This window comes from Cydia splendana, chromosome 13, assembly GCF_910591565.1.
Source record: "Cydia splendana chromosome 13, ilCydSple1.2, whole genome shotgun sequence".
NCBI lineage: Eukaryota > Metazoa > Arthropoda > Insecta > Lepidoptera > Tortricidae > Cydia > Cydia splendana.
Genome location: NC_085972.1, coordinates 7,275,856 through 7,292,978, shown reverse-complemented (window position 1 = coordinate 7,292,978; position 17,123 = coordinate 7,275,856). Strand labels below are relative to the sequence as shown.

General features: G+C 38.7%; 1 protein-coding gene across 1 annotated transcript; it reads right to left on the bottom strand.

Annotated features, from left to right (window-relative positions):
* Positions 1-241: 241 nt before the first annotated feature.
* On the bottom strand, positions 242-16,868 carry LOC134796363 (putative inorganic phosphate cotransporter). The gene is made up of 11 exons (XM_063768531.1): positions 16,658-16,868; positions 14,577-14,716; positions 13,808-13,987; positions 13,176-13,314; positions 12,502-12,716; positions 6,437-6,586; positions 3,812-3,956; positions 2,979-3,100; positions 2,341-2,463; positions 1,780-1,918; positions 242-339 (listed from the first exon to the last, which is right to left on the bottom strand). Exons 1-11 carry the CDS (start codon positions 16,719-16,721, stop codon positions 266-268), a joined length of 1,491 nt encoding a protein of 496 aa, XP_063624601.1. The 5' UTR covers positions 16,722-16,868; the 3' UTR covers positions 242-265.
* Positions 16,869-17,123: the final 255 nt, after the last annotated feature.

The window sequence follows — 17,123 nt, the reverse complement described above, 5'->3', positions numbered from 1 at the left end:
TGACCGAAGAGCTTGCCTGGAAGCCTGCTCGCACAACGTATCAGCATTGCGATACAACAAGGAAATGCCTCAAGCATCCTTGATAGTTGGTACAATGCCTTAAGGGCCTATTTTAGATTTAAGCTACTTATTAATTAAGTTTAGTAGTACCACTGTATACATCTTTTATGTAAATAAATGTTTATTACTACTAGAAAAAACAAAAATTCAAGGGAAAAAATAAGAATAGGTAACGAAAAACCGCTGTGCAATTGAAATTCGTTTATTATTGTAAGGGTCGGTCGTCCTTGGGCGAGGTCTTCGGTAGGCTGAACTCCTCCAATTCTAGCTGATTTGCATCTGAAAAGGAATAAACACCCGTGAAGGCCTTTTAGGAAGGAAGTTCATTGTATGTTAAATAAGCTCAGTCGTGGTGCTCTATCGTTATTCAACATGTGAGGTGGAATAAGAAACTAACATGTATTAAGTAAGATTTAAAAGTATTAAGTACCTATATATTTCACTTCTCATGCTCGTAAAATTTACATTTAAGTCGCGTGTAAGCAACATGAAGTTGCTTATTATGCTCTAGAGTCTAGAGCATTTAAGTAAAATCATCTATTACGACCCTTATTGACTTATCAATAAAGTCCAAATTCTGCCATACAAACTGCCAGCCCTGCCGGCGGCGCGCCCCCGACCGGCCCAATTCCATTTTTCATTAGTCTTGAATAAAAGTATTAAAATAACTTAAAATATTTCATATTTTTGTATATTTTACTCACAATCGAAGTGAAAAGCAGAGTGTATAACTCAGGCATAAATGTCCATTTTTATCCTTGACTATATTGGTACTCGCTGTACTAGGACCAATAAATTGCCTCGGATAAAAATAGATCGGTTTATGCCCTTATTGTACAATCTACTATTGCTGCCTATAAAATAAAGGTGACAATTATCTAGTTTTTGGAACTAGTGCAATACAATGTACCTACTCAGAAGTGTTATTCGAAGCAGCAGTATTTACAACATCAATGCGATTAAAAAATCCGTGCACTGCGGTACTACTTCGAATTGAAAATTATTAATTTAACACCATATATTTAGAATTTGCTGTCAAATAAACGCTATTTAGCGATAGCGGTATAGCCTGAAATTCGGGAATCAGCTGCAAATGGTGTTAAAGGTACGAAAATCGTCACGATTAATCGTTAGGCCATTTGAATCAATTTGACCTATAGCACCAAAAAAAGAAAACAAACGGAAAGGAGTTATGACGTCATCTTTTTTTTGTATGGAAAAAAACAAATTTTTGTTCAGAAACCTATCGTGTGTGGTATTAAATGAAAGGGCATTTTGAGCCGGTTCCAAAAATATATCACATTATTATATGTCCGTCACTTGCATTCAATTAAAATAAAAATAATTTTCAAAACATACCAAGTTTGGGCTCCTCCAGATACGAAACCGTTGAATTAGTTTTTGTAAAATATACCTCAAGTAATACCCAATCTCCTCATATCTAACCCCAAGAAATTAATTTCGAAAATATTTAGTTTTAGTATTTTTTTGAATTTTTTTATTATTACAAATTGTGATGTATCAATCTATCAATGAAACGGCCTCCTAGCCTAGTCGATAGTGACCCTGCCTATGAAGCAGGAGGTACCAGGTTCGAATCCTGGTAAGGGCATCTATTTGTGTGTTCATCATCATCATCACACAAATAAATGCCATTACCAGGGCTTGTATATATGTGTATAAGGGAATTTATTTGTGTGATGATGATGATGAACATACCATTATGGTACCCGAACTTGATCCGCTCTCGGTCCCACTCGGCGCGGTCCCCTCGGCCTAGCACTGTATACAGCACGTTTCCCAATACTGAGAAACTGGCAAGGGAGAGAAACACAGCGCGCCAGCGACGGAAGTCCGTCTGAAATAAGGATTTTCTCATCATTTTACATTAACTTCATTCAATTCAATAATCGTACCTCATCGTAATGTATCATAATTTTACTTAATATATGTATTGCAGACCTGATACACGCATACAATTATACCTATTTAGTACCTAACTATGTCATTTGACGTCTTTTTATTTTGTGTAAATTACTGCTGTAAGTGGACATCTGTACCACGTGATAAAACTTTCTGATGTCTTTGTCTTGGAAGTGTTAGGTCAAAACCTAATCAGTGTATCACGTCTGATTTTGGCATTTCAAGTTCATTACTTATAACCATTCCTACTTCTCGAAGCTAACAGCGTCTAGTACGACATAATGCAGAGGAGGCGAAAAATAAAAAAGAAGGCATATTCTTATTTAATATAGCTCAAACAACAATCTTGATACTTACTGGGTCAGGACTGAGGATAGAGCCCGTGAAGAGAGGCACCCCCGCACCAACGATGCTAGCTCCTGCGCTGGTCAGGATAACCAAAGTACCGTTGAAGTTCTGAGACAGGTTGCGATAGTTGTCCTAATAAAATACGATTGGTAAATTATGTATATTTCGGAGTACAAAGTCATGCATAAGAACAGCAAAGATCAGTTCACAAGAACTTAATGGTATCGCATATTAATTTTTTTATAACCAGGGAGACGATTTTTTTCATTTCGACCCCTCAATATCGTGTATTTCATTCAATAATATTTCCACTATCAGGTATTTAATTTTTACTAATAGAATTGGAAACAAGTGGTCGATATCACTAGATTTCCAATTTCTATCGCTTGTATTAAGTATTAGAAAAATAGCATTTCGCCGTTTTCGTTATTGAGTAACGAAATCGATCGTTCGAAATGAAAAAATCGGCCCCCAGAATAGCAATTGCTACTGTATACTATATCGGTCTCTCCTCAAACGATAGCATTTTGTATTTTTAGTAAATGTCAGTCACTCATTCACGTACCTACTCACCCGTCCCGACAGCATCCTGAGCGGGACACACAAAAATAAATTGGTTTTTGAAGCGACTTTTATTATAGACGTACCAGGAATCCAGAATATTGAAATCCAGTTACACCCAGTGCTATAGTCAATATGACGACAGCTACATCCGAGTCCGGGTTTACATTCGAAAGAACAGTCAGTCCAATTATTGCGCTAAAAGCTCCTGTAATCAAACAAGATGTTCGTCAAAAATATGGGAGCGGCTATTTAGAAATATCTAAACGCTGGAAAATAAATCAAATGTATTTTTAGCTACATTTGGGAAAATTGGTTCAGTATTTATTAAAGCGATATTAGCAATTCCGACAAATAGTGCGTTAATATAGGTTAAATACAAATTATTACAAAACGTGTAGGAAAGAAAACAAGTGGGCATTTTGAGCCACCAAAACTGTCGGATTGAAATAGTATTTTCACTTCTCATGCTCAAAAAGTGCACCTTTATGTCGTGCGTAGACGACATAAAATTGCATTTTATGCTCTAGAGCATAAAGTTAAATCATCTATTACGACCCTTATTGACTTAGCAATAAAGTCCAAATTCTGCCATACAAACTGCCAGCCCTGCCGGCGCGCCCCCGACCGGCGCTCTCCCGATCGGCGTGCCCCGCGCCTCCGACCGGCCCAAGAACAATTTTCTTTAGTCTTGAATAAATACGTTAAAATAAACTAAAATATTTGATTTTTTGTATATTTTCCTCGCAATCGAAGTGAAAAGCAGAGTGTACAACAAGGGCATAAATGTCCATTTTTACCCTCGTCTACTATTTTGGTCTTCGCTTCGCTCAGACCAAAAAATTGCCTTGGGTAAAAATGGGTCACTTTATGCCCTTGTTGTACAATCTACTATTTTTATTTTCGGTTATGAACTCACCTAAGGCATTAATCAACTTTCGGTAGTATGTAGTGCTGAGTACATAACTCATGAACCCTGAGTTGTATATCCACTCGATGGTTGGAGATGTGGTGAGATAGACCAACCACATCAGCACAAAAGGCAACATTGCCAATACTGATGCCTGAAATTAATTTTATTAAATATGTATGTATATAAATGGGGTACTTAAATAATGTATGCCTAATATATGTAGCAGTTCTTTTCATTGCAGTCCAACAGTTTAGTACCTATTACAGTGAAACTTGGTTAAGTGGGACCTGGATAAGTGAGAAACCTCTATAACTGGGACTCATGGTGCAGTCCCGGCACTTTAGCACTGAATTACCTCTGTTAGTGAGACAAAATAAACCTCTGTAACTGGGATTAGTGCTTTCGATTTTACAGTCATATTTACCTCTATAATTGAGACAGAGTGTATTTTACCTCTTCAATTGAGACTATTTTTTTAAATAATAGTGAGTATTTTTGCTTTGAATTTTATACCTCTGTATCTGAGATGACGTCAATTTATAACCTCTTTAACTCCGACTATTGCAAATATATTTCTGCACTTGTACTTACCTAAATTATTTGATTTGTGTTTTAGTTTGGTATAGCTTACGACCGGACGTTAGTAAGTTTAGATAAAAATATTTCGAAGGACAAAATCTTGATTATTACTTAATTACTTAAAAAACCCGTTTACGAATGTGGGAAGCCAGGCAATGAAGTCTGTAGGTAATGGGTAATTTAATATAGCAGTTTCTATTTTTTGAAATGTCATTCATAGTAAATATATACCTAATTCAGTCTCAATATTCTGAAGCAGTCTCGAACTCATGCATAATGTTCACAAAATACGTTACTTTATTTAATAATTTGCACCTCTATAACTAAAATAACCTATGTTTTCACCTCTATTAGTGGTACCCTCTGTAAATGAGACAGATATTTATTTATACCTGGCTATCTGAGACACTGGTCAAGTGGGATACCTCTTTAAGTGAGACGATTTTGCAGGACCCTTGAAGTCTCAGTTATCCAGGTTTCACTGTATTTTATTACACTACAATAATTATGAGATTATTTAGTACACAGCTTAGCTTGGACATGCTAATCAAGTACCAATCTATTCTCAGGAATATTAATTCATCATTATAAAAGTTGCGTAAAAAACGCTGGTGGCCTAGCAGTAAAAGCATGCTACTTTCAATCCGGGGGTCGCAGGTTCAAACCCCGGCTCGTACCAATGAGTTTTTCGGAACTTATCTACGAAATATCATTTTATATTTACCAGTCGCTTTTCGGTGAAGGAAAACGTCGTGAGGAAATCTAATCCCGACAAGGCCTAGTTTCGCCTCTGGGTTGGAAGGTCAGATGGCAGTCGCTTTCGTAAAAACTAGCCTACGCCAATTCTCGGGATTAGTTACCAAGCGAACCCCAGGATCCTGAGTGCCGTGGCAAAAAGCTGGGATAACGCGAGAAAGATGAAGATTATAATAACGGCGCGCGCTTGATTTAATTCGATTATTTTTAAATTGTTAAATTAATCGGGTAGTTGTAATTGTTATTGACACTGACAAGCATGGTCTAATAAAACATGGTCTTCTATTCCCAGAGTGACACGGGCCTACGTCACAATAACATTGCCACTTTATTTCAACATAACATGTTACATGGGTACATTATAGCTATGGTTAATAAGTTAAAATATTTCTTTATAATTTTATAATTTTCATTTATAATGTATTTTATCTTAAATTTTACAATAACACGTCATTTTTAATTATTCGTTAGCAATATCTTCCGATTCACGAAAGAAATTTCAGACGTTCGGGTAATTCTGTTTACATTACTGGCAACACAGGATAGCGCTGTCACATTTGACAATTCGGATCTAGATAACTTCATGCCCTGACCGTCATCCTTGTCGAACGCGTGTTAATTTATTTCCTTCTCGCTCAGTGTCAGCAGTCGCAGTGTTTTCCAAACTTTTCACGTCGTAAGCTTGGTAATTAATGTGTAACTGTGAATTAGTTTTTTAAACGTTTGTCTTGTATAGATAAATAAAGTTTAATTTAATACATTAGATTTGTTTTATTTTACTATGTTTCTACATGAATAACTTAAAATTAATGCCGTTAAAATAATTTTCACCGTTGGTTAAAATTCTCCCACATTTTAAAGTTTGAGAACCTGTAAACAGCATGATGACGTAGGCCCGTGTCAGTTAGGTCATACGCGAATCTCGGAATAGAGTACCAGGCGGAGTATATTATTATACCATGCTGACAAGTTGATTTATTTTAAGAGCGGGTAGTCCCGAATGGAGTTGTAAGTGTCATGGCGGCGCGGGACGTCATTCGTTGACAGCGCCCCGCACGGAATGGTCGCTTACAAACCCATTGTATCTTAATCGTGATTTATTGTTGTAATCCGTGAATATTTTTGGTATTTGACAATTAAAATAAGAAATACAGTGTTTTGATTGTATCGTGAGAATATTATTTGGTGAAAACCTGCACGTGCACGCCCACACGACATCAATATGCCAGACACGCCTGTTCGGCTTCCCGATACCCCGACAATTATAATAGTTGCGTGCACATAGTTTGTACTTACATCTTTTAATGTCCTTCCAAATATGGTAAAAAAGTAAGGCACGTCGAAAAGGAAAAAGACAAATACAGCGTTGAAAGCTGCGTGGGCAGCAGCTAGACCCCAGAAGGGGGGCGAGCGAAGAATATCGCGCCACGGGACTGTCTGTTGTTTCTGAAATTATAAAAAAAATATAATAATAAAGTAGGTATTAGAAGTATTGAAATGGTGGTGGACGAGTGGATCTGACGTCCGACTTTCGATCCGGAGGTCGCGGGTTAAAATAAAATCCTAGCTCGTACCAATTTATTTACCACAAGCATGAAGGAAAACTGCATACATCTGCGAAGGAATTCGAAGGTGTATACAGGGTGTAATTGTTAAGTGTGGCCAGGCGATAATTCCGTAAATATAACAGATATCAGAAATCTTCAAATACTAAATAAATCTTTATTTACATACAATATATATACAGTGGTACTACTAAACGAAATTAATAACTAGCTTAAATCTAAAATAGGCCCTTGAGGCATTGTACCAAGGATGCTGGCGGCATTTCCTCGCTGTATCGCAATCTTCAAATTGATATCGAAAGTGCAGTAATAACTTTTTTTAAATAAACGTAGAAATATCCCAAACATTAACTTCAAACCCTCCCATACATTTAGTACGACGACTCACCCCTAGAGATAAAACTGCTTGAGATTCATTATTTGCGATAATAAACTGTAATAAAATAATAAAACTACCGTTTATGAAATAATAAATCTAACATTTATTTTTTAATCACAACGCAAATTTTAAGAAAAGTTCATTTAGAAACATTTAAGAGAGTCCGTCAATGTATCGCACAAGAAGGGCGTCACTTCGAGCAACTACTGTAAACAAAAAATGTACTTCCTTAAAAAATAAGTTAAATGTTAGATTTATTATTTCATAAACGGTAGTTTTATACTGTAATAAAATAATTACAGTTTACTATCGCAAATAATGAAGCTCAAGCAGTTTTATCTCTTACGACACCGACGGCGTTCTTTGAGGGGTAAGTCGTCGTACTAAATGTATGGGAGGGTTTGAAGTTAATGTTTGGGATATTTCTGCTTTTATTTAAAAAAGTCATTAATGTAATTTTACTCATTGGGTAACGCACTTTCGATATCAATTTGAAGTTTTCTGATATCTGTTATATTTACGGAATTATAGCCTGGCCACACTTAACGATTACACCCTGTATAAAGCCCGCACCCCGTATTGGGCCAGCGTGCAGCGTGGGGACTAGTCTCCAAGGAGCCAAAGTTGTCTAGCGCATGCGAGGAGGCATGCGCCCAGCAGTGGGAGATTTATATTTATATACTCAGTTGAGTAACTAATATGAGTACCTATAATAGTATGATTAATGATTATATTGATTAGGTATCTTGTACTGCTAATAAGAAGCTTTTAAAGCCTCTACTTTTTCGACTTCCCTTACCTACCTGTAGTGTTTATAATAAAGGGTAGTTTTAAAACTAGTTAAGCAAGTCAGTCTGTAACCGACCAGTACACGCTATACTGCTATTGCTGTGTTTTATTCTGAAACCTATCCTGAAACATCTCAGTGGCGACGAAAAAAGAACATACGCGTATAAAAAGTGAAGTTTTTATGATAAAAGTCAGTTATACACAAGTGAGAAGATGTTAGCAACGAATCTGGTGTTAGGTAACAGCCCGACGTTCGACCACCGCACGCATGCCATATTTAAAAGTCGTTTTGCTCAGTTTTGTTTGGCGAACAAATTTACGGAGGAGACGGATAAATCTGGTGCTACACGTCGAGCGGTACTACTTTCTGCCCTGGTGGAGGACACTTTTCGCATCGCAAAGGACCTAGTGTCTCCAGCTGACCTAGATTCGATCAGCTATAATGACCTCATTGCGAAATTAGACGGACATTTTGAAGCTAAGCGATGTGTTTTCGCCGAGCGATATTTATTCTACAAAGCGGAACAGCGTCCCGGAGAGGAATTAAACGACTGGGCGGCGCGTGTGCGCAGTCTGGCGCAATATTGTTCGTTCACTACGGAGCTCGACTCCGCGCTAAGAGACCGTTTTGTGCTTGGACTAGAAAACAGGAAGGAGAAAGAAAAACTCTTTTCCGAAGACCCAACTTCGTTGACTTTCAATAAAGCCCTGCAACTGGCGCAAAGCGTGCGCTGTGCGCGGCTGGCGGTGCACGGCAACAACAGTACGGTCAGCGCCAGCGCCGGCGCACCTGCAGATGTGTTCGCGCTGCGCCCCGCCGCGGAAGGCGATAAGAAAAAAATAAAGTGTAGTGCATGTGGATATCACGGACATTCCAAAGAACAGTGTAAATTTACTCAGTATTCGTGTAAAAAGTGCGGAAAGAAAGGCCATCTGAGCCGAGTGTGTAAATCTAAAATTAAGACCACAAATTTCTTAGCCGAGGATACTGACGATATCTGCGAAGGTATTTATGATTTTTTTCCTATCCGTTCGGTTAACGGGAAACCTATGATGCAATCTGTGTTGATTGATAACAAGTCGATTTTGTGCGAAGTTGACACCGGTAGCGCAGTGTCCGTCTTACCCGCCGATGTTTACTCCAAAACATTTAAAGTAAATTATGCCCTATGCAAGTGTAACGTAAGGCTCAATTGTTACGATGGTAATAAAATCACACCTGTGGGTTATATCTTATTACCGGTTAAGTTTGATAATCGTATAATTGAGATTAAATTTTTTATTATTGCCACGATCGATTCGCATATATCGCAATTGCCATTGCTAGGACGCGATTTTATTAGCAAATTTGACCTACATTTGTGTAACCTTAATTGTCATAGTATAAAAGAGGATCCGATGTTAAAAAAATTGCACGAAAAGTACTCGGAGGTATTTTCGGGGGAACTTGGCACATTTACTCCCTATAAAATTCATTTAAAAATTAAAAAAGATGCCGTGTTTAAGCTTTGTAAGCCTCGGACAGTACCTTTAGCGTTAAAACCTAAAGTAGAAACTGAATTGCAGAGGTTACTAGATTTAGGCATTTTGGAGAAAGTCGAACATTCCGATATAGCTACGCCAATTGTCCCCGTGTTGCGTTCGGATGGAAATATTCGAATCTGCGGTGATTACTCGGTAACCTTAAACAACATTTTATTTATTGACAATTATCCGTTACCACGAATAGAAGATTTGTTTTCTAAATTGCATGGCGGGGTGGAGTTTTCCAAATTAGACCTTTCCAGAGCTTACAATCAGCTGGTTCTAGACGAACCGTCGCGAAATTTAACCTGTATAAATACCCATAAGGGGTTATTCCGGTATACCCGTTTAGTTTTTGGCCTATCCAACGCTCCGTGCATTTTTCAACAATGCATGGACAAACTGCTAGCTGGCATTGAGGGCACGTGTATATTCTTAGATGATTTATTAATTACCGCGCCAAATAGGGAATCTCACGTGGCTAGGTTGGAACAAGTTTTAAGTAGACTAAAGGATGCCGGGTTACGCGTGAAACAGGAAAAATGTGATTTTTTTAAGATTCCGTAGAGTATTTAGGATTTGTTATTGACAAAAATGGGTTGCACAAGTCTAAAAAGAAGGTAAATGCTGTTCTAGAATGTCAACGACCTAGGAACGTCACGGAATTAAAATCTATTCTAGGTATGCTAAATTATTATAGGACGTTTATTCCTAATGCTGCCAGTATGTTAAGTGCATTAAATCTGTTATTAAAAAAAGATTGCAAATGGCAATGGGGCGAGGCTCAAAACGAAGCTTTCGAAGCAATAAAAAACGAGCTTGCGTCTGATAAGGTATTGGCTCACTATAACCCCGATTTGCCAACGATTGTCACTGTGGATGCGGGTCCCAAGGGTCTGGCAGCCTTATTGGCTCAAACGCAAGCGGATGGCACCGAGCGCGTCGTGGCCTACGCATCTCGGTCGTTATCTAAGAGTGAGCAAAATTATGCTCAAATTCAAAAAGAGGCAGTTGCTATAATTTTTGGAATAAAAAAATTCCACCATTACTTGTACGGTAGGCCTGAGCCTTTTATTTTAAGGACTGACCATAAGCCTTTAATTTCGATTTTTGGCAGCAAGAAAGGCGTACCGGAGTTCGCGGCTAATCGATTACAACGTTATGCTCTGTTTTTATCGGCGTATAATTTTAAGATCGAGTACATTAAGAGCGCAGATAACGTAGCCGATTTCTTATCACGCGCAATAAAAGACTCGCAACTGGTTGCTAATGAGGATAATTTAGTGCAGGATGAAGCATTATTTATTAACTTCATGTATCACGACATTCACCCTATTTCTGTGGAAAATATACAAAAAGAAACTCTTAATGATCCCGTATTGAGCATAATATCAAAATATATTTTGCATGGTTGGCCTAGGAAAGTAGTTGATAGCGACCTTAAGCCATATTTTAATTGCCGTTTGCAGTTATCTTTAGAAAAAGGTTGTCTAATGAGGGGTCATAAAATCATAATACCCGTTATCTATAGGGAACGTTTATTGAATGAACTTCATAATTCACATTTTGGAGTGGTTAAGACAAAAAGTAACGCGCGTAAATATATGTGGTGGCCAAATATTGATAAACAGATTGAGGAAAAAATAGGTTCTTGCGCTATTTGTTCTTCGATCCGCGCTGCGCCACCGCGCGCACCGCTCGCGGTGTGGCCGCGGCCGCGCGCGCGCTGGCAGCGCCTGCACCTCGACATGGCGGAGCTGGCAGGCCACCGGGTGCTCGTAGCAGTGGATGCGCACTCCAAATGGGTGGAGGTTTATTTTATGTCCAGTACCGACTCGGCGAGCGTTATAGCGAAACTATGCGCTATGTTCGCTAGATTCGGTTTAGTTAGAACGTTAGTAACGGATAATGCTACCAATTTTACTTCGGCGGCATTTGAGGACTTTTGCAAAAGTAATAACATAAAGCACGTAACAATTGCGCCTTACCATCCCGCGTCTAATGGTCTAGCGGAAAATAGCGTAAAGTTCATAAAAAAAGGTTTAAAAACAATCTTAGCACAAAATCTATCTAAGGTCGATTTTTATAATAAAATAAATTATTTTCTTTTTGAGTACCGAAACTCTGTCCACGGTACGACCGGACACTCCCCCGCCGAACTGATGCTAGGGCGGCCGCTGCGCTGTCGTTTCGATTCGCTCGTGCCGACATCCGACGACGCGACCGACGTCAGTCCGTCAGTATCCTCGGCTGATAAAAACGTGCTCCAAAAACAGATCTCACAGCGTACATATTACAATGGAAGGAGGCAAATTAAATTTAATGTCGGAGACTGTGTACTCGTAAAATCATATTTTAAAAATGGCACTAAACATACATGGTTAGAAGGAACAATTTTAAGTACCATCGGCTCGTCAATGTTCAATGTTTACATTAAAAGTCTTCAAGTAACAGCTAAAAAGCATATTGATCAGCTGCTTATGTACAAAGGCAATAAGGCTTTGGAAGATGACGGCTACGATGGCGATGTGCCCGTTCTACAACCCAGTGAGCAACGTGAGGAGGTGCCCTCCGAAACCGCAGCACCGCCGCCGGCGCCGCTGCCTGCGGCTGCGGGGGAAGAGGACGACGACGCCGACATGTCCGATTGCTCGTTTTCGAGTGTCGTCTCACAAACGTCATCGCCGCGGCTTCAGGGTACCACGGCTGCCCCTGAAGTACCACCTGTTTCAATTACACCCCCCGGAGTATATGACGACGAGCCGGCTGAACCAGATGTTTTTGTGCGACGATTTCCATTAAGGAGCACAAGAAATCCAAACCCCGATTATTAATACAAAAAGTCGCCTCAGTGTTTTACTTACAATTTGTTATTAGGTGTATGGATAGTTTTACAACTATTGGTGGAGGGATGTAGTGTTTATAATAAAGGGTAGTTTTAAAACTAGTTAAGCAAGTCAGTCTGTAACCGACCAGTACACGCTATACTGCTATTGCTGTGTTTTATTCTGAAACCTATCCTGAAACATCTCACTACCTATATGACCTTCTAATACCCATGTCGCAAAATCTAAAACACATGCTAACTAAAACTGAAAACGCACCTTTTTATAAAACTCTTTAGCTTCTTCTATGTATTCCTTCTCCTTATCTCCAATGGCTTGATGCTGCTGCGGAGCACCTGCCGTCAGGATGCCCCATACAGCACATGATGACAGGGCAGCCATGGCCTGCGCGTAGAAGATCAGTTCCCAGCCAAGTCGGTGCGCTGAGAGCGCACCCGCGCATGGCAATGACAGAATCATTCCTAGATACGTACCTGAAAAATATGACCAGACCGTTCTTTCCGTTAATGGTAACATTCCATTTCTGACCGCAGCTGCACTACTGGTAGTGAACGCGTCGGTGTTATTGTCAATTTCTATAGTAAAATGAACAGTAGTGCAGCTGTCGTTGGAAATGGACTGTCACCATAATGATTTATCCTGTCCTGAGTGACTTTATATTTACTGAAAAACAGACTTGTGAAGATAAAGTATCAAAATTCATCGCGAACCAGCAATATGCACCTGGGTTCGGGTAGGTACAATTACATTATTCACCAGAGGTGGCAGCAAGTATCTATTTAGAAATTTCCCTTGAGTAAATAAAATTTACTTAAATTTGATTACTGAAACTGTAAAGAAACTTATGCAGGAAATTTTTCATCGTCGCATTCTTGCTTGTAAGTTGGCTGTTGAACATATGAGATTATACTTTTTATTATATACCACCTTACCTCCATAAACTATGCTGCTAAAGAAGGTTTTTTCATTGGGAGGCATCCAGTTTTCGAGCATTATTCTATTTGCGGGAGCTAAACAAGCTTGAGACATTCCTAGTAGAAACTGTGTGTTGGACACTGCTATCCAGCCTCCCTGGAAATATAAAGATGGTAAGGTGCAGCGGGGCAATTTCGACTGCGTTTTACATTATTAACTAGAGTGCCATATATGTCCAGATAGCGAAAAAGATGTGTTGTGTGTGACTCTAGTTAATAATGTAAAACATGGAAGATATTTCGATTAGTTGAAATTATCCCGGAGTCGAAATTGCACCTTATTTTATTCTTCTATTTGTTTATTTTCACTTTCACTTTTATCAAGGTCATGATCATAACAGAGCCGATAATTACATTAATAGCTGCCTTTCTCTCTTATGATTTCCTTATGCAATCTCGGAAAACATCTAATGAAATACAATATTATACACATACACCCTATTTCATACCTCAATTAAATAACTAAGTACAATTTTTAACCAAATCCATCTATCTCATAGGCACAGTAGTTCTCCGTGGTCTGGTACCTTCTAGTTTTTTTCTGGCTAAACAGGCAGATAATTGCATAAAAAATGAAGATAGCAACATACCTTGTTCACAATATTAGGCATAGCCGCATTAAATCCGCCATTCATGGCAAGAACGGCGGTGACCAACATTTTGCTTCCAAACTGGCTGACGCAAAGTTCTGCTGGTAGCATCATAAGAGCGTAGCCAAACAGAAAAGATGAAAATGTGGTAGATTGTGTTCTTCTGTCCCAATCGTGGATCTAAAAAAAAGTAGGCCGATAAATTCACGGTAGGTCACAGAACACTTTATTTCTACTATAGTTTGGCCCAGAACTGTCTCATTTCAAACATAATTGACAGACAAGCTGTTTGCCCGACTATAGAATATGAACCGACCACCTCCATCAATGACTTGGTCAAAATCGCACGTTTTGTTTGGATTAAAGCAGCTCACGGCCGCTCGTTACAAAGATCGTAGGGGCGTTATAGGTGAGGAGAAGCGAACGAACGGTTCCATTCAGTGGTGTGCGTCTAGTCTACTATTACTAGTGGAGCGTTTGGCGGGACGTAATATGGCGTCAAGTTTCCAAAGCATACAAGATGCAATATGCAATGAAATCGCTTACATTTGCTTAGCATGTACGGCTAGTAGCGCATCCCACTGCACGCCCCGCTCGAGTTTCCACTCAGGGGCCCATTTCTTGAACGGTATTAGACTAATATTATTAGTCCACGAACTGTCAAATCGTATGGGTTACCATGGCAACACACTAATATTATTAGTCTAATATCGTGCGAGAAATAGGCCCCAGTTTGTACACGTAAAAGTTTTACGACTGAATAACTTACTTCTATATATGTGTCGTTGAGCCGCGTTGGGTCGTTGATAGCTAGCATGGCTACACCGCTGCTGCCACGCAGTAGACCCAGCACGACGGAGACCGCGAACATGTAGAGGGCTTGAAGGTGACGCACGCCTATCTTGAACTCTGTAGAAAATGGTAATGATTAAAAAAATAATATAGAAAAAAGAAATGATGTTCTAAGTTGATTTGAAACGTTTAGACTAAAAATCTTTGTTTGACAACATGACGTTACAGCCATTTCAGTCCTCAGAATAAGTACTTAGCGCTGACTAAAGGGGCCCACTGATTAACAGTCCGCCGGACGGTATCGGCCTGTCAGTTAGAACAAAATTTTGACAGTTCCTAACAACTGACAGGCCGATACCGTCCGGCGGACTGTTAATCAGTGGGCCCCTTAACAGTTGTTCCCTACCAATGATTTAGCTGCATAGAAAGCGATTTGTACCTACTTACTACGCGAATTGCAAGATTGCACAATAAAGATACTGATCAACGTTATAATATATGCATATGGCTGGCATCCCTTAGAGGACTGTTGAAAAGATTGATGTTTGTTAAAAGTGCATACTAACAATCTCCAATCCACGATTATGATAAGTTATCATTGATAACCGACCCTTAAAATTTTACCAATTTATGATAAAATTTCATTTTTCTATTGTACCTGCTTACGAGGCTTTTTATTTCAGTTAAAATTCTAAATCATATTTAAATTCCAAGTTTGTTATTAAGTGATTGAAATATACAATTTTATTACTCTCGATAGCATTACCATAATAAATAAGAGTACTTAATTAGTTTAAAAACTGCGTAGAGACTCATAACGGTCTACGTTATCATATTTCAAATATTATGGTTCGGATTATTTGCCATGAATTTACTTTAGGTATGTATGCGGCCAAAATAATCTAAGTCTTATTAATTTGACAGTAAGATCGATATTTGAATAGATTATATTAAAAAAAAAATGTTTTTGGAAACAACAAAGGCCAAAACTCAAAGGAAAAACACAAATTAAACACTGAATTTGGGCGACCACGTAAGAGCGTGGTTCCGTTGCGTCGTCTGACTCGGCGTAGGATACAGCAGTACGGTTACCATCAGTTTGTCACCGACATAAACGCCGTCGAGAACGTAATTTACTTTCTATACATCTCGCTCGCACTCGCATATTAGTGCAAACGGGATGTATAGAAAGTAAATTACGTTCTCGACGGCGTTTATGTCAGTGACAAACTGATGGTAACCGTACAGGTTGCCCTGGAACCGCCGAAACACCATATCCTTCGACCAGAAGTTCGCGATGGTGTATAATAAATACGTTTGGGCTAATTGTATTGTATAAAACATTCCATAGGGTTAAATATCTTAAGTTACCTACTAAGGCCCACTTGTACCATTCCACTAACCCGGGGTTAACCGGTTAAACCTGAAGTTACCATGGTTACCAGTACAATTTGACACTCGGTTGAGTGGGATGGTGCAAGTGGGCCTAAGAAAAATGCGTGTGACAAAGGGACATGATAAAAACCATGAAGAGTATGACAATATAATAGTTGTTAAGTTCTCGAGAACGTTCTCGAAAACGTCATATCTATAAAGGGGCCCACTGATTAACAGTCCGCCGGACGGTATCGGCATGTCAGTTAGAACAAAATTTTGACAGTTCCGAACAACTGACAGGCCGATACCGTCCGGCGGACTGTTAATCAGTGGGCCCCTTAAGTATGACTTTCGTGTTTTAGTGTTCCGTACAAAACTTTGTTCACGGAACACTTTTGGGATCACTTCGGTCTTGCAAATCAGTTAAATGCGTTTTTCTCACAGACCGTTTCACTGAGATATTTTTATTAGACACGGAACTCCAACAAGAAGCACACGCATACTTTTGTAAACATTTTCCCGTTTTTTAACACTCATTGTTGACGACGGAAATGAATTAAATTTACTGGGGAAATTATAACAACGCACTAAAATTAATTAGATATAAGTACATAATATACACGTAAATTGATTAGATATAAGTACAAAATATACATGTTAATTCACTATTTAACTACTTACTTTTCTTCATAATAAATCCCTCCGCTCCGTCGTCATATTTATATCTCAAAAACTCCACATCCATAATGAAAACCACCTTTTCATTTTCATGTAATTTATTTAATATCTAATTATTTCTGATATTTGAAATAGTATTTTCTCCTATTCTCATTACAAACGTATCTTATTCATACACAATTCAACTGTATTTTCATAGACTACATGGACATTATCTGTATGTATATTTGCTGAGCATCTGATGAACTTCAAATGAGATAAAAATCCCTAGTTGCTATTTTGAACCTTAATTGCTGGTGTTAAAAACTACGTCATATTTTATCTCAGTGTCACTAGATAATATGTACCTACGACCTACGTGCAGAGATTTGCAGACTAAGTAATTATTTTAATACCTCTGAGACGTTTTAGTTACGAACGTGGTGTTTTACTCGTATATATTTACATGTTACAGCGTCAAATTCAACTA